General features: G+C 48.6%; 1 protein-coding gene across 1 annotated transcript; it reads right to left on the bottom strand.

Annotated features, from left to right (window-relative positions):
- Nucleotides 1–5,743: 5,743 nt before the first annotated feature.
- On the bottom strand, nt 5,744–14,027 carry LOC122623345 (gamma-aminobutyric acid type B receptor subunit 2). Its single transcript, XM_043802443.1, has 10 exons — nt 13,335–14,027; nt 12,451–12,594; nt 11,779–12,054; nt 11,034–11,285; nt 10,097–10,459; nt 9,726–10,027; nt 9,213–9,351; nt 7,994–8,269; nt 7,542–7,860; nt 5,744–7,392 (listed from the first exon to the last, which is right to left on the bottom strand). The coding sequence occupies exons 1-10, from the start codon at nt 13,977–13,979 to the stop codon at nt 6,158–6,160; spliced, it is 3,951 nt and encodes a 1,316-aa protein (XP_043658378.1). The 5' UTR covers nt 13,980–14,027; the 3' UTR covers nt 5,744–6,157.
- Nucleotides 14,028–14,336: the final 309 nt, after the last annotated feature.

The following is a 14,336-nucleotide window of genomic DNA, read 5'->3' as shown; positions in this document are numbered from 1 at the left end:
TCAAGTTGTCTTGCCGAAAAAAGTTAAATGAGGCGGAGCGCGGCGAAAGTTTGACGCTGATTTGGACACGTTTGGCTTAGCTTTTCACCTGCGTTGCGGGCGCTGTCTGCTCTAATTAAAAATTCAGCAGCTGCGCGAAATTAATGTGGTTGAGTTGGCTTAAACGGGCCGAATTTAGTGCTGCACTTCAGGGCTCGCTTAAATGTCCGGCTCCCTCTCCAATGGATTCTGCCATATCCTTCCGATCCAGAAGCTCCGGGGACAAACATTGCGGTGGCCAGGACTCGGACCGGGGCGACATCTAATGACCGCACGGCTCGTTTGCTTCATTTGCACTGAAATGGATGCACAACCGCAAATCAAACACAGTAAACTGGGCTGAGACCGGGCTGAATTGGCAGAGGGAGCAGCCCAGGGCAAGGAACTCAACCACCATGAGAATTGAGAAATTTGCAGGAAACGTTTTGACAGTTGAACTCTCGGCCCGGTTATTTGATCTCCGCTTCTGGGCAGCAGTAGTAGTGGTACTTGTTTTGGCCATCTCTTTTCGGAAGGCCCCGTTTCGGTTTTCAATAGAAATGCAAATCCAATTCCGTTTCACTTCGACGAGTCCTGACATTAGCAGGGTAATCCGATCATTAAGTGCGTGCGACAGATTGAAGGGGCAATATTTAAATAGTTTCTCGAATGTGCAAGGCCCGGAAATGAGGTACGGTAATGTCTTAGAGGTGCAGAAAAGGAAATTGAATAATGAGTTCTTCACGACGTCTGCTGAAATAATTGAACTCCTCAAATGAGTGCACGAAATTTCAAATTCCAAATTATCTGTTATTCAGGAGCAGATCGAAAGTGAGATGTACTAAAGCAAGTAGCCTGCCACATAGACGTGCCATCCAATCAAAATGCGGATGAGCAGATTGGACAGCAAACATTTCCAGCTTCTCGCCAGATTTGACGGAATTGCTAATGCCTAACCGAATCCTCGAGTTTCTGTTATTTTGTGGTTCATTACGTTCTGGAGCGCAAAATCAACGCTGCCTCGCTTCTTGGCATCGTCCCCGAAGTTTGCATTTGGCTCGATAAACTCGCACATACTCCTCACATACTCACATACTCAGATACTCGATAAACTCGAGCGTAGACACGTACGACAGTTGTTGTCGCGCCTTCCCGAAGGACACCCTTCCCTGAGATTTTCCCGGTGCCGTTCTGCCGGCTGCTCCATCAACAGTTTGTGGCAGCTTGTTGAAATTAATCATTTGGCTGCCAAGGCGCAGTCTTCGCCTTGCCTTTTATATATTTTTTCGGGGGTATTTTGGTTTGGATAAGGCGCTTGTCACTTGTAAAGGTAACATAGGTTTCTCTCTTTTAATTTGCCGATTTAATTAGCTGTGCCTTAGATGAAGAACCATTTCCGGTTTCGGTTTATCGGATGAAAGTAAAATGCTGCACTAGGGTATTTGCATTTTTTGCTCTCGATCATGCACCTCCACCATTTTCCTAACCGATTTCGACCGCTCCCCCCTCATCGGTGCCATCCATAGCAATCAGTTGGCAGCCTCGAGTTGCTCCTTCTCATCTGTCGCCATGTTGCTACTTCCGCTTCCGCTTCTAGTTGGCTTTACGTGTGTACGTGTGTGGGGTGTGCCTGTGTGCAGTGTGTCAACAACATTATGTTATTTCTTCGTCAGACGTGCGCATGTGTGGGTGCTGGCGTGCCACTCGCGTAATTTCCCATGGTAACTGAACATGCGAGTGCATCCACATCCAGATCCACTCCTGTTGGCAGCTGCTTCCTGTCTTTTCCAGTTGTCGCGACAATAACTGCGAAGATTTCTCCTGCATTTGTTTACAGCTCGCTTATAATAAATTGCAATCACGACTTCAATGGCAACAGCTCACCGCCACTCGCCATTTCGCTGACTCTGATTGTATCTAACGGCGGCATTTGCATGGAAGCACACTTATTTTCCTCCCCGCTGCCATGCCCCTCTTGAGAATTTTCAATCAGCAGCTCGCTGGGCCAGAAATCCGTTTTCCGCTACTCGTTTACCATTTACCATTTTCCATTTGCCATTTCCCGCTTACCCGTTGTCGCTCGGCTGCGATTCCTTAGCCGCGATTCCCGCGAGATAACCAATTAGAACGCTCATGCCTGGCACCTTTTAATCCAACTTCACTGCAAATAATAGAAAATGTATCCAATAGATATTATTATTATTATTATTGTGGATGTTTTCCATCAATATGCAGTTTATTTCACTTGAAACCTAATTTTCCAGCATGCAAATTGAATGAATAAATTCAAATGAAATTGCGATTGCGATTGTGATTGATTTAAACGATTTAAGAGCACACTTTTTTTTTGCTCTCTGTGCTCGCATCTCAATTAAAAGTGCGAGTTGTCATCGGTGCGGAAAATGTTTAACGTGGATGTTTTCATGCCTGATTAAGCAGAAGGTCCGGGGATGAGACCCATAAGAGAGATCCCAACCTGTGTGCGATGTGTGCGAGCATATTTTGTCATTTCCAGCGCTGACAGCAGCCACGTACCAAAAGGAAAAGTTGAGTGAAATGCCGGGAGGGGGGGAAAAAACTTTTTGGCCAACATTTTGGCGTTGCCTGGCTCTGGCTCTGGTGCTGGCTTTTCCCCAAATTCCTCACTTCGCCCCCCGGTTTTGCCATCATGCTGCTGTTGGCTTGTTATGTGTAGCTGTTTCAGTTCACTCGCTTCTTTGAATTACATGCAGTGCATGGCAGGCAAATTTATTGGCAAATTGGGAGCACAGTGGTTTCCTTTAATTTCCCTTTCTTTCTCTGCTTTCCTTTCCTTTCTTTTTTGCTGGCTGGCAGAGGGGCACGTGTGTGGGCCGGCGCACTTGAGTGTATTTTTTACAGCTTGCTTTTTGTTTATGTTGTTTTTATTGATTGAAAATAACTTAGTGCCGTTTTATGAGCCACCTTCTCGGGGGCGACAGGGGAATAAACTTGAGCGCTTTACGCCAAAGGTAAATAAAGTGCAAGAGCTTGTGCGGCACCGCTGGCTCGTGGGAATCATTGCAGACCCCCGGGCATTGTTGTTAGCCATACATTCGCTGCTCGGGATGATAATCCTGAATAATTAGCGCGAATTGGCGCGTGGCTCCGCAGAGACGCCGCCATCACCGCCATCACCGCCGCATCAGGAGAGATCTGCCCACTTAATGCACTTTGGCATATGCGTAAATTGCCTTTGGCGCGGGTGCTAATTAAGTGGGCTTTGTGCCCATGGGCTCAACTTTAATGAACCGACCGCAGTGCCACCGAGGCGAGACCCACCAAAGAGGTCTCCGGACAATGTGCGTGATGCCCTTTTTTGCGCGGGGCCCAACCTGTTGACCCAGAGCCCATTTGTCAATGCGGGCGAGTGGCGTAGGGGCAGTGGCGTAGGCAGCGATTGACTCGAGGGGTTTCATTGCGCACTTAAACCTTTAAAAAGGTAATCCTATAAACACTGATACAAATAGGGAGTTAAATCAGAGGTGAGCTTAAAAGTATCTATCAGCCCTAACGTTGATTATATCCTATACATCACATAAAGCATGAATAATGATTCGCACTCTCGAAATTGCTAAACTTCATTGTCCAGTTTCTATTCCTAATATTTATTGCCGTCAACTTAACTGATGAAGCATTTCAGTATTGACAAATTTACCGACCACTTCAACCACATATCGCCACTGCACATGTCCCCATTTTTTCCCCATTTACTCGTTTTGGTCGCTCTGCCTTTTTTCGGGACCTGTCTCCGGCTCCGGCTTGACCATATTAATTAGCTTGATTAAAATTAATATTTGCGCAACTTTTGCGACGCCACGAAATGTCGTCGTCGGCTGAATGGACCACGAGCGAATGGGGGACGTGGAGGGCAGCAGCTGTGGCAAATATGTGCAATAAATAAACATTTCGCCGCTGTGACAGCCCTTCGGGCAAAAGGTACTCCAACTGTAATAAAGCAAATACAAAGACAGCAGCTCCGTTTTATTGAGCGGAAGCGGAGCACGACCTGTGACCCCTGACCCCTGAACAACGTCCACCGACCACCGACCTCCGACCTCCGATCCCCGACCATCAACCACCCTTGGTGAACAGTGAGCCAAGTGGCAACAAAGAGCGCGCGGATAAATCCTGGTGCGTCAGTTTGGGGCAATGGAAATTGGGGAGTGGAAGCCACTGAATGGAGCCATGAAAAATGTTGGCGTATTCATTCGTTTCGGCTACGAGTGTCACCATCACATCCATCCCCAGCCACTGCTGTGCACAGGGAGAAATGGTTTGCCCAAAGTTAATATTTAAACTTCCAAGTAATACCTACATCATTTTATTAATCATTTAATAGGTTTCTTCTTTGTAATAACAAACAAGAATAGTTACAAGAGAACGATGTAAAGAACTACATTATTTTTCAGCGTGCACTTTTTCCGTCGTGTTGTCGTCAGTGTTTATTTGGCCGATTCAGGTTCATGTGCTTTTTGTTTTACGAGCATAAAGATAAATTCACACGCCACCAAACTCGCGAGGATCTACGGATAGAAAGTGCACGGAGCAAAGGACCAAAGGAGCAGAGGAGCTGAGTTCAGGTTAGGTCGACCGCCCGGCGATTCGGTTATCCGATTTATTTATTTATTTATGGTAACAAATTGCAGCGTCAACTTAATCACCGAACTCTATTAGTCTGGGCGGCCATTGTGCAGGATCCAGGTCCAACTCATTTCACGGCTTTGTACAAAGTCATTTCTCTTGGCCCGCCCGACATTTGTATCTGAATGCGAGAATCTGTGAATCTGCAGCGGTCTCGCTTCCCCCGAGGCGGCACTCAATAAAACAAGTTTAATTAATTAATCATTATTCTGGCTTGGCATTTCTGCTTAGACTTCTCTGTTTATTCAAGTTATCCGAGTGGTGGGAAGGTAGAGTTTGGATTGCTGCAGTATGGTGTGGTGTGTGGTGTATGCTGCGTGGATTGAAGTCGATTGGGATTACAATGCTAAAACTTACGAGTTAGTCTTGAGCAGTTCTCAAGTGTTTTGGCTTTCGCCCTAACATCTCTGGACTCTTACATGGTTCAAGGTTAGTCTGCGATGATTAATCATACTCACTGGCTGCCAACCCCTACTCTACTCTGGTTCTGTTTCTGATTCTGGCTCTGGCTCTGGTTTTGGTTTTGGATCTCGGCTGATGCTAGGTTCTAACTTTAAGTACGATTCTTAGTATTGCTCACTGGATACACTGTAGATACACCGCAGATACAGCCGTCCTGCGGCGGCACAACAACAAGAAAACAAACACTAATGCAGCTACTTACGACTAGGAGGATGATAAATGGCAAGGGTTAAGGATTAGGTTAATCACAACTGGCTGGGAAACTGGAAGTGGCCGACAAGCGCATCTACTTAACCTAGATGATGGTCCTACGCGGCCCAGGGTCAATCACATTGCGGAGGAGATTCTACACAGAGAGATGCGATTAGGTCTAAACTAAGCTTAAACGACCTCGATGTTATCTTATCAATTCAAAGAAACGAATGGAAATAACATTTTTCAAAGACCTAAAGTTATCTTCTTTCTTCCCCGAAATACCTAAGGAAATAATACCCATGCTTGGTAAGGGAACACTACGCTAGGACTTAGGAAGTGATTATCATGAAATAGTCTAAAAAATAGCATTTTAGCATTTTGCTAACATTTGGCACCCCGAGGCGAATACTGATGGTAGTTATCAGAAAACGTTGCTGATATCGAAAACATAGAAGATACACTCTACCATTTCATAAATTTCTTAGTTTACTTTGTAAATTTCTTCTACTTCTAGGCAGAGCACAATGTGCCTGCAGTTTTTTCTCTGTGTAGCTGCTTCGGCTAAGTTCAGGAAAATGACTAGCTATGAGAACTCGACGCGGAAGGGGAGGTTCCTATCGTGACTTATCTAGCGTTTTACCCTAATGCGTTTGATTGCTTTAAGCTGATGATTGGTCAGTTGCACACGCGCTATTCTGGGGCAGATTTTGTGGGCGTGTGGTAAAATAATTGCTTGGTGTTTCGCTTCTAATTGACGAGGACTTGGACTTGGATTTGGACTGTGGACAGTGGCCTGTGGACAATGGACAGGGCATCTTATTTACTCCATGCCATTCGCAGGCGTCTGCTGCTCCTCCTCCTGTGAATCGCCGAGGGAAAGCCGCGACTTGCCCGCTGTCTCCATGGATTTCCAGGTGCCTCCACTGGTGGCCTGCTGCAGGGAGATGCGAGGTATGGACTTGCAGCTGCCCAAGATGGAGGTGCTATCTCCGGGACGGTCCTCGGATTCGGCCAGGGCGCTGAGGCTACAAGTGGGCGGCAGGATGCGGTGTGGAAAGCGTGGCGAACCCCTTACCCGTTCCCTTAGACTGGGCGGCTGCTGAACCACTGAAGGTCTCCGGTTGCTGGGCAATTGGAAGTTCACCTTGGTCTCCAGCAGCTTCACGTACTTTCCACCCAACGTCTGGTCCCCCTGTTCACCACCCGAAATAGTGGGGATGGGCAGGAAATTGGGATCCTTGGTAAGGTGATCCAGGTGTGTACCGCTTTTGGTCAACGAGCCCCTGTGGATGGGCTTTAAGTGGTTGCCATTCGGGTGGGAGGACGACTCCGAGGGAATGGAATCCTGATTGGGATTATTGTATATGGCATTGCAGGACGCCGTTTGAGAGGAGGGAATCAGGCGGGTGAACAGACCCATGTGCGACTTGAAGGCCGCCTTCAGACCCTTTTGGTCCGCCAGGCTGGCCGTGGATCCCTTGTTGCTCGAAGTTGTGCGAGAAAATATCCCTCGTAATCGGTTTATCAAGCCCGTCTTAGCCTCCGTGGCCTGCTGATGGGCTAAACGGAGGTTAATCAAGTCCTGTGCGGGCAGGCAGGCCTCTTCTAGTTGCGGCTGCGAGGCGAAGGTCACGGAGCGCCTCATCGGGATCTGCATGTACTCGGCTGAGGGCCAACTGGCCCGGGGAATCACAGGAGGCAGCACGGAGAGCAGGAGATTCGGCAGTATGCCCGAGATACTTGGTGTTCTGTTTTTACTGGCAGCCGGAGTCTGCGAGATTCCACTGGTTACCGTCAGTTCCGGCTTCAAGTGACCTCCACCCGTTAAGAGCGAGGTGGACGACGAGGTTGTGGTGGAGGTGGTGGTTAGACCCGACTCGAGGAGCCTCTCCAGCTTTCGGATCTCGGCGTCCAGAGCCTGGATTTCCTTTTTGTAGACCCTGTTTTGCACCTCCACCCGGTACTGCAGTTCTCGGCGGTCATCCACCACGAATCGGCGTGTGTTGCACTCCATTTTGAGGCCCATGCTGTGGATAACCGGGTCGATAATGTCGTCTGAGGGAGAAGGTTTTCAAAGAGTTTTCAAAAGATTAAGAGGAAACTTTATAAAGGTCCTAGACAGAACATAGGATTAATGCAAATTAAGAACCAAAACGTATTTTGTAAATAACCATTATATCATTGCCCCTCTGAGCAATACATACTTCTTGCCCAGATGTCGTGGAGTTTGGGGATGAAGAGCAGGCAAAGAGTGGCGGTGGTGCTGGTTAAGATCAGAGCTGTGATTGTGATGAAGGCCAGCGTGACTCGCTCGGAAATCAAGTTGGCCAGAACCACGACAATGGCGCTGGTGATGACCACACTGTAGACCGACACTCCGATGTACTGGGAATCGTTGAGGGCAGGGATCTTCACGTGGCGCGTCTCCCAGGCCATATAGACACCCACCACAAGAAGTAGACCCTTGTAGGCGTACAGGACACTTAACCACGTTTGCGTGTGCTGCGAACGGCAAACCTCAACCTAAAGTAAATGTATACAAAAAGACAGATATTCATAGATTGAAAGTGATTAGATTATTATTAGCTATTACTAGTCATTGCCAGATAGATTATTTTTTCTTATAGATAGATTGTTATATATAATTTTATTTTACCTGAGGCTGGTAAACGACACTCCTGTCAGTCGCACTGATCTCGAGCGTCAGGTTGTGAAGATGCCGCTCCATGGGATCGGTGACCACCCAGAGCGTAACGAGCAGCGCGTCCACCAGAAGCAGTCCGCCGACGAGCAGGATCAGCTGGATGTCCTGCAGCATCTTGTCCTTGAAAACGCTGCCCGTCCGCGTGAATATCCGGTGAACTCTGTAGGTCTTGGCGAACATCGAGCCAAAGGCCAACGAGAATCCGGCGGAGAGCAGATAGACGCGGGCCTGGTGAATAACGGGGAAGTTCAGGGTAGGGAGAAAGTACTGTAGCAGCAGCAAAGTAACACACTAAGTGTCATGTCAGGCAGAGCCAAAGAAAACAAGCCGGCGGCAACAATGGGGGGAAACAAGTCATCAATGGACCACAATTCTCAGAGTGCTGGAGACTTTGTTGTGCGTTTCAAATTTATGCAAATAAAGGAATATCACAAAAGTTGTAAATTTCCGTGTCATGTGTTTGCATTTCCCTGCCACAATCCTCAACAATAACAATAACAAAAACAAGCAGGCAACTGGAAAAGCGGAACACCAGAAGAAGTGGTTACAGAAACAGGAACAGAAACAACAGCGGCCAGCAAATTTCCCAGGAGTGGCGTTCGAGGCAGTTGTTAAGGGGAAAAGTGGAAAAGCGGAAAAGCGGAGGTCGGGATGGAGATGAAGATCGGGATGGAAAGCTCGTCAAACTCGACTTGGCTTCTAGCTTAAAGATGAGCAGATTTGCAGAGAATACCAACGGCTATTTATAGCCAGCAGGGGCAGTAGTGAGTCTTGAAAATACACATGGGACACTCGATTTATTGCTTAGATTTAGAAACAACTTTGAAATAACAGAAATTCAAAACAATTAACTTTATATTACTCTGCAATCATCTGTACTTCTATCAGTAAGTTTTATATTTCGCAGGTTGTTTTTGCTTTTAAATGAAAGGCAACATATCTTTCAGTGCATAAATAAAGCAAACACATGAGCGCGACTCGAAAGTTGCCAGCCTGAAACTGAAAGTCATATTTGATGAGGACCCCACATGCCTGCTTACACACAGAAGCCCGTCAAAGTCAAACAAAGACGGCTGAGCGGAAAGGCGGATGAGGATGCGGATATGGATAGGAATGGGGATGGGGATGGAGACGGGGATGGGGATGTCGGAGCCGAAGGATAACAACTCACCGTGCAGACCGTAGCGAAGGAGTCCTCCGCCGAGGGCAGCGTCGAGTGGTCCAGACCCAGAAGGATGACGGTGGCGTACACAAAGATGCAGCCCACTGCGGTGATGTTGCTCAGCTTCGGGCTGGAAAGTTTAATTGCTCTGTGGAGTGAGAAGGGGAATGGTCATGGTTATACGGTTATATGAGGAGCCTCAATCCTTTGGAGAAAAAGTGCAGAGTAACCGTGGAGTGCGAAACATATATACTAACGCAGCTAACGATGGCTCGAGAATACAACTGAAAGGCCAACCAATTACTTCACTTCAAAACCGAAACGAGTTACGTGTATAATGGTTCTAATCGGTTGAGCACAAAAAGCAGTTAACTCATCAGGAAAAATAAAGAAAAAGTCCGCCCAAACTCTCTTTTATATAGCCACTAAATATTTTATAGGCATTTAATGAAAAATAGGAAATTCCAAAAATCAGAGGCCATAAAAAGAGTAAGCCCATGATTTATGTTCCTATCGCCTTACTTGAGCTTCCGAAAATGCAGATTGAACGCCAGGAAGGCGATGGCCAGCGCGATTCCCACGCTGGAGAGGGTGGCGATGGTGTAGAAGGCCAGTGGAGCGATGGTGGCCACCCGCAGCTTGAACACCCGCTTGGCGATGGGCACCTGCCCGCTGTGCCACTTCACCGGCCGGCAGCGGGGACACCGGAAGTCCAGGGCGTCCGTGGCCGGATAGTAGAGGGCCACCGGTTCCAGCAGACCGCGCTGGATTTGGTAGAAGGCAGTGGTGCCAACGCGATCTGGGCCGCTAAAGGACACGGGTCCCTACAACAAAATAAAAGGTAAACTTGTGATAAACTACATTGAAGATTTGAGTTGAAAGAGACTACTCACCGACACTCCCAGGAAGTGGAGCTTGCCCATCTGCTGCAGGAACTCCCAGGCCATGTCGCTGCGGGTGTAATCGAATCCGTCCAGCTTCGACTGCTCCTCGTTTCGCCGCCAGTGCTCCTCGGCTGCTCTCAAGGCCAGGGCGATTGCCCACACGGCGTCGTAGGTTTGCGGCGCGTACTGCGAGATCGCCTCCGGAAAGAGGTGCCCTCCGCTCATGCCTCCCAGGCCTCTCCTGCGCCGCCGGCGGGAATCAGAATGCGGTGCAGCGATACTGATCCTGGAGCCAGAACCGGAGCCAAGTCCATCCTGGCCGTGGAACTGGGCGGATTGCTTGCGCAGCTGGGAGTTGAACATGTGATTGTTCTGCGAAGTGGAAACGCGATTAAACAAGCCTCGAATGCCGCAGGAATGCCGCCAGTAATGAGATTGCCTACAGCAGCTACCACTCTTGCCCCAATTTCATGACCAGCACTAAAAGAGCCATAAAAACGCGTCTGCGATGGTGAATGCGAATGCGATGACAGGCCGGACTTAGGGGGCTTCCCACTTGGCAATCACCATCGCCATCGCCATCGCCATCGCTGAAACCATCGCGAAACGCAATCGCAGCCTCGGGATTGTCTAATCAAATAAATCATTTCATTTCGGACACGCACAGAAGGACGGACGCGACAGGACAAGATAGTCGCCTGTGTGTACAAAAAAGATGGAATAAAAGTCCTGGAAATTCCGGAAAATGTTACTTAAAGCAGCCAAATATACAAGTGGGTCTTTGAGCGTTGGGTTTCATCCGATTTATATGCATTTCTTCTTGCAATACAACCTAATTTTAGTTCTAACTAATTCTTCAAATTGATTTATTTTCCGTTAAGGTTTTCTTTTTCGTTTCTTATAACTATGTAGCACTATTTTCTGGCAGTGCGCCCCATAAACTTACCAGTCCACTGTAGCTCACGTTGTTTCCAACGATGCTGTTGTGCGTTGAGACCACGATGAGGTTCTCGACGGCCAGCTGCAGTTCGTGGTTGGAGCAGGCGGTGCGCTGGTCCGGCCACCATGGGGCACCCATGCTCTCGTGGAGGATCCAGGCGTAGTCCGCCCCGAACATCCGAAGCCTGTAGGCCTCGCACAGGATCTGGGGGGCCAGCTCCTGCGAGAAGCTGCCGATGATGATGCGCGTGTCCGTCTCCTGTGGCGATACGAACGAAACAGAACGGAACGGGGCGGCATATGCCCATTTGTCATTTGTCATCCTTCGATTAGCACCCACCCACACTTAAAAGAAAATGGGTAACAGTCATGCTGGAAGGGGTCTCTGGGCGATGGGGCCTGCTAATGAAACATTTATCCATGCGGGCTGAACGAACCGAGGAACTTGAGGAAACTGAGAGAAAACTTGTTTAAAAACCAAGTAAACTAGGTGCACAGGCAAACAAATTGGTCTATAAAATACGTTTCATTTTCATATTTGTTCATGCATAAGCTTCGAAAATCAACAGAACACCGTGCTCACTATTTTAATTTAACCATATATGAATGTTTATATAATTTAGTTAATTTTAATGTTTGCCTTTTAAACAAATATTCAAAATTATTTACGTTCAACTTTGTTGATATAAAATACAACGGAAATGTGTGCTTAAATCGAGCAACAGAGGTGCACTTGGGCATCTTGAGCTCACCCTGAGTAGCAGTAGCTGCTCCTTGAAGTCGGTGGCCGCAAAGGTGATGGTGGCGGCACAGGATATGTTGGCCGCCTCCAGTTCGGTGACCAGGTTGTTCACCGCCAGCGAGTGGACCTCCTCGTTCTGCGAGAAAGTGGTCACCGTGCCCCAGCCGAACTTCCGAATGAAGGCGATGCGCGCCGGATTGTGCGAGGAATCCGGGGCCACGGTCCTGTAGAAGTAGGGGAACTCCCGCCTGTCACTCAGCGCCGGCGATGTGGAACCGAAGGATACCTTTCGTCGAAGGAAATCGTTAGACTATCTTAATATACTATACCCAGGGTCGCTTGAAATGCAAGACACGCTTCTGGAAATCCAGCCCCCCAGGTCATGTGTCTTCCCAGTTTCCCCACTCATTTAACACACGCACAGCCGAAATGAAACTTCAAAGGGCAAATGCAAATGCTCTAAGTGAATTTGTGGACCTCATAATTTGTGGGCTGTGGAAATGTTTATGGCTCAAAGGTTTATGGGGTGCTGGGAATCGGCTGGATTCCGCAGCATTTATGCTAATCGAGCTACGCACGTGAGTTGATTAGATTTTTGAGAAATTGCCCGATTACGGGGAGTCGCTTGGATGAACCGAGCGAGCTGGATTATTTGCATTTTAATCAGTCGCAGATGACTCACCTGCACGATGTTCCAGTACGGCACCACCTTCGCCAGGCTCTCGGTAACCTCCGAGCAGGCCGATCCCAGCAGCATCACCATCCTCGTCGAGGGCTGTGTGTAGATGGCGTGGAAGAAGCGATCCACGCCCACTCCAGGATCGCACTGAATGTCGGAGCGGGAAAGTGTGAAGAAATGGAGGAGCAAAGGACACCACATCAGAGAGGAGCAATGGAGGGCAGGGCAAATATCAGGGGCAGAGGCCGTTGCTCACTGACTCGTTTCGCCGCAATAAAAAAGCAACATGATGGCGCAATAAACATTTTTAAAATGTCGACTTTGAGAGAAGAGGCACAGCCAGAGATGCGGCTCCAGATATGAGAGTCTGTTTAAGGTCGATGTGCATATGCACACACTTAAAAAAATCTTTCAAAAACCTAGTTCATTATTTGCTGAGATCATAGAAGAGTTGTTTTGTATGGTGTATTTTATATACCCAGACGGATTTACGTTTACTTTTTTTACTATTAAAGAAAAGATTTAAATTGTTATAAACGATGGTTGGTAAATAGTTTACATTGTTAGGAACTTAGTGAGCGACTTTGTTTTTCTTCAGTGACAGTGTTTTGTACATTTGCGTGCCCCATCAAAGCAGGCAACGACTCATCGCAATAAAAGCGCGAAAGACGGAAGGTTGATGACATATTTGCCTCTCTTTTAGGGCCACAGCCACAGCCGCAGCTGCTATCCGCTACGTTCTTTTTGTTGCAGATTTTCTTATTAAGTTTTAATGTTGCACGCGCTACTGAATGAAAATTCAATTTCGTAATGGAACAGCGACGCCTAGAAGTGGCGCCCAACGCGGGGCATACGACGGTTACGCCACGTAGGAATGACATTCTCACCTGAGTATCGTTGGTCACGAGCTCGAGGGTGTAGCCGGGCAGCAGGCGCTTGCGGTTGATGTGCTCCACGGCCATGGTGGCAGCTCCCAGTTCGCTCAGGCCATCCGGACGTGGACCCCGCGATGTGGACAGCTCGAAGAGTCCGAGCAGCACGATTTTGCCATGATTGCGCTGCATTTCGGCCGGCGACATGCGGCGCTCGCTTTCGAACACCTGGTTGACCTTCAAGTAGCGCTGCCTGGGCGGCAGATTGAGGGGGTGGTGGGCGTGGGAGGCATTGGTGCTTCCAGGTAGATTGCTGTGTGAATTGAGGCGCTGCTGCCGGCGTTTGACTTTCGTCCGTTTGTACTTCCAATCGGAGCGCGGTGGAACCGGAATCCCCCCGGCAGCCACAGTCGATGCCGATTCCCCGGGTGGCGAGCTGGACGGGCTGTATGGGCTGTATGGGCTGGATGGGCTGGATGTGCTAATTGAGGCAGCACCTGGCCTAATTGCCTCGTAGCCCAGGGCCTGCAGCTCGGCTGATGACTCCATGGCAGCCGCTGCCGACGTTGCCCAGGCAAGGGCCAGGACCAGCCTCAGTCCCACGGCCGGCCATGGTCCGTGTCCGTATCTGGTCCTTTGGACCGGTTGAATTATGCGCATCCCGTCGGCAATGGCCAATGGCCCATTAATCACCAAGGCATTTGAATCGTCGGCTATCAGGGGCTGCAGCAACAAACAAACACGAGCCACACAGCACAGGACACCGGAATATATATCGCCTTTTTATGCACTCTGCCGACAGGATACGCTTATCGTGTCTCTTCCGACGAGCGGCTCTTCCTTCTGCTCCTTCTGCTCCCTCTGCTCCCTCCTCCTGTATCGGCGTCAATTTTATCGCCTTTTTATTGGCTTCACTTTTGCTCGCATTTTGTATCTTTTTGCACATTCACTCTGCGAAGCATTCGCCCATAAAAGTATGCAATGTTAAGGAGGTTCTCGATAGGTCCGATTGACACG

Source organism: Drosophila teissieri, chromosome 2L, assembly GCF_016746235.2.
Source record: "Drosophila teissieri strain GT53w chromosome 2L, Prin_Dtei_1.1, whole genome shotgun sequence".
NCBI lineage: Eukaryota > Metazoa > Arthropoda > Insecta > Diptera > Drosophilidae > Drosophila > Drosophila teissieri.
This window is presented reverse-complemented; position numbering and strand designations above follow the sequence as displayed.

Bases quoted from the DNA above. Each gene is read 5' to 3' on its own strand.
- LOC122623345 (XM_043802443.1), bottom strand. From the start codon at position 13,979: ATGCGCATAATTCAACCGGTCCAAAGGACCAGATACGGACACGGACCA. The intron at 10,028-10,096 runs GTGAGTAGTCTC...ATTTTGTTGTAG, and splicing joins TCCACTTCCTGGGAGTGTCG to GGACCCGTGTCCTTTAGCGG. The intron at 7,861-7,993 runs GTAAAATAAAAT...CATTTACTTTAG, and splicing joins GTGTCGTTTACCAGCCTCAG to GTTGAGGTTTGCCGTTCGCA.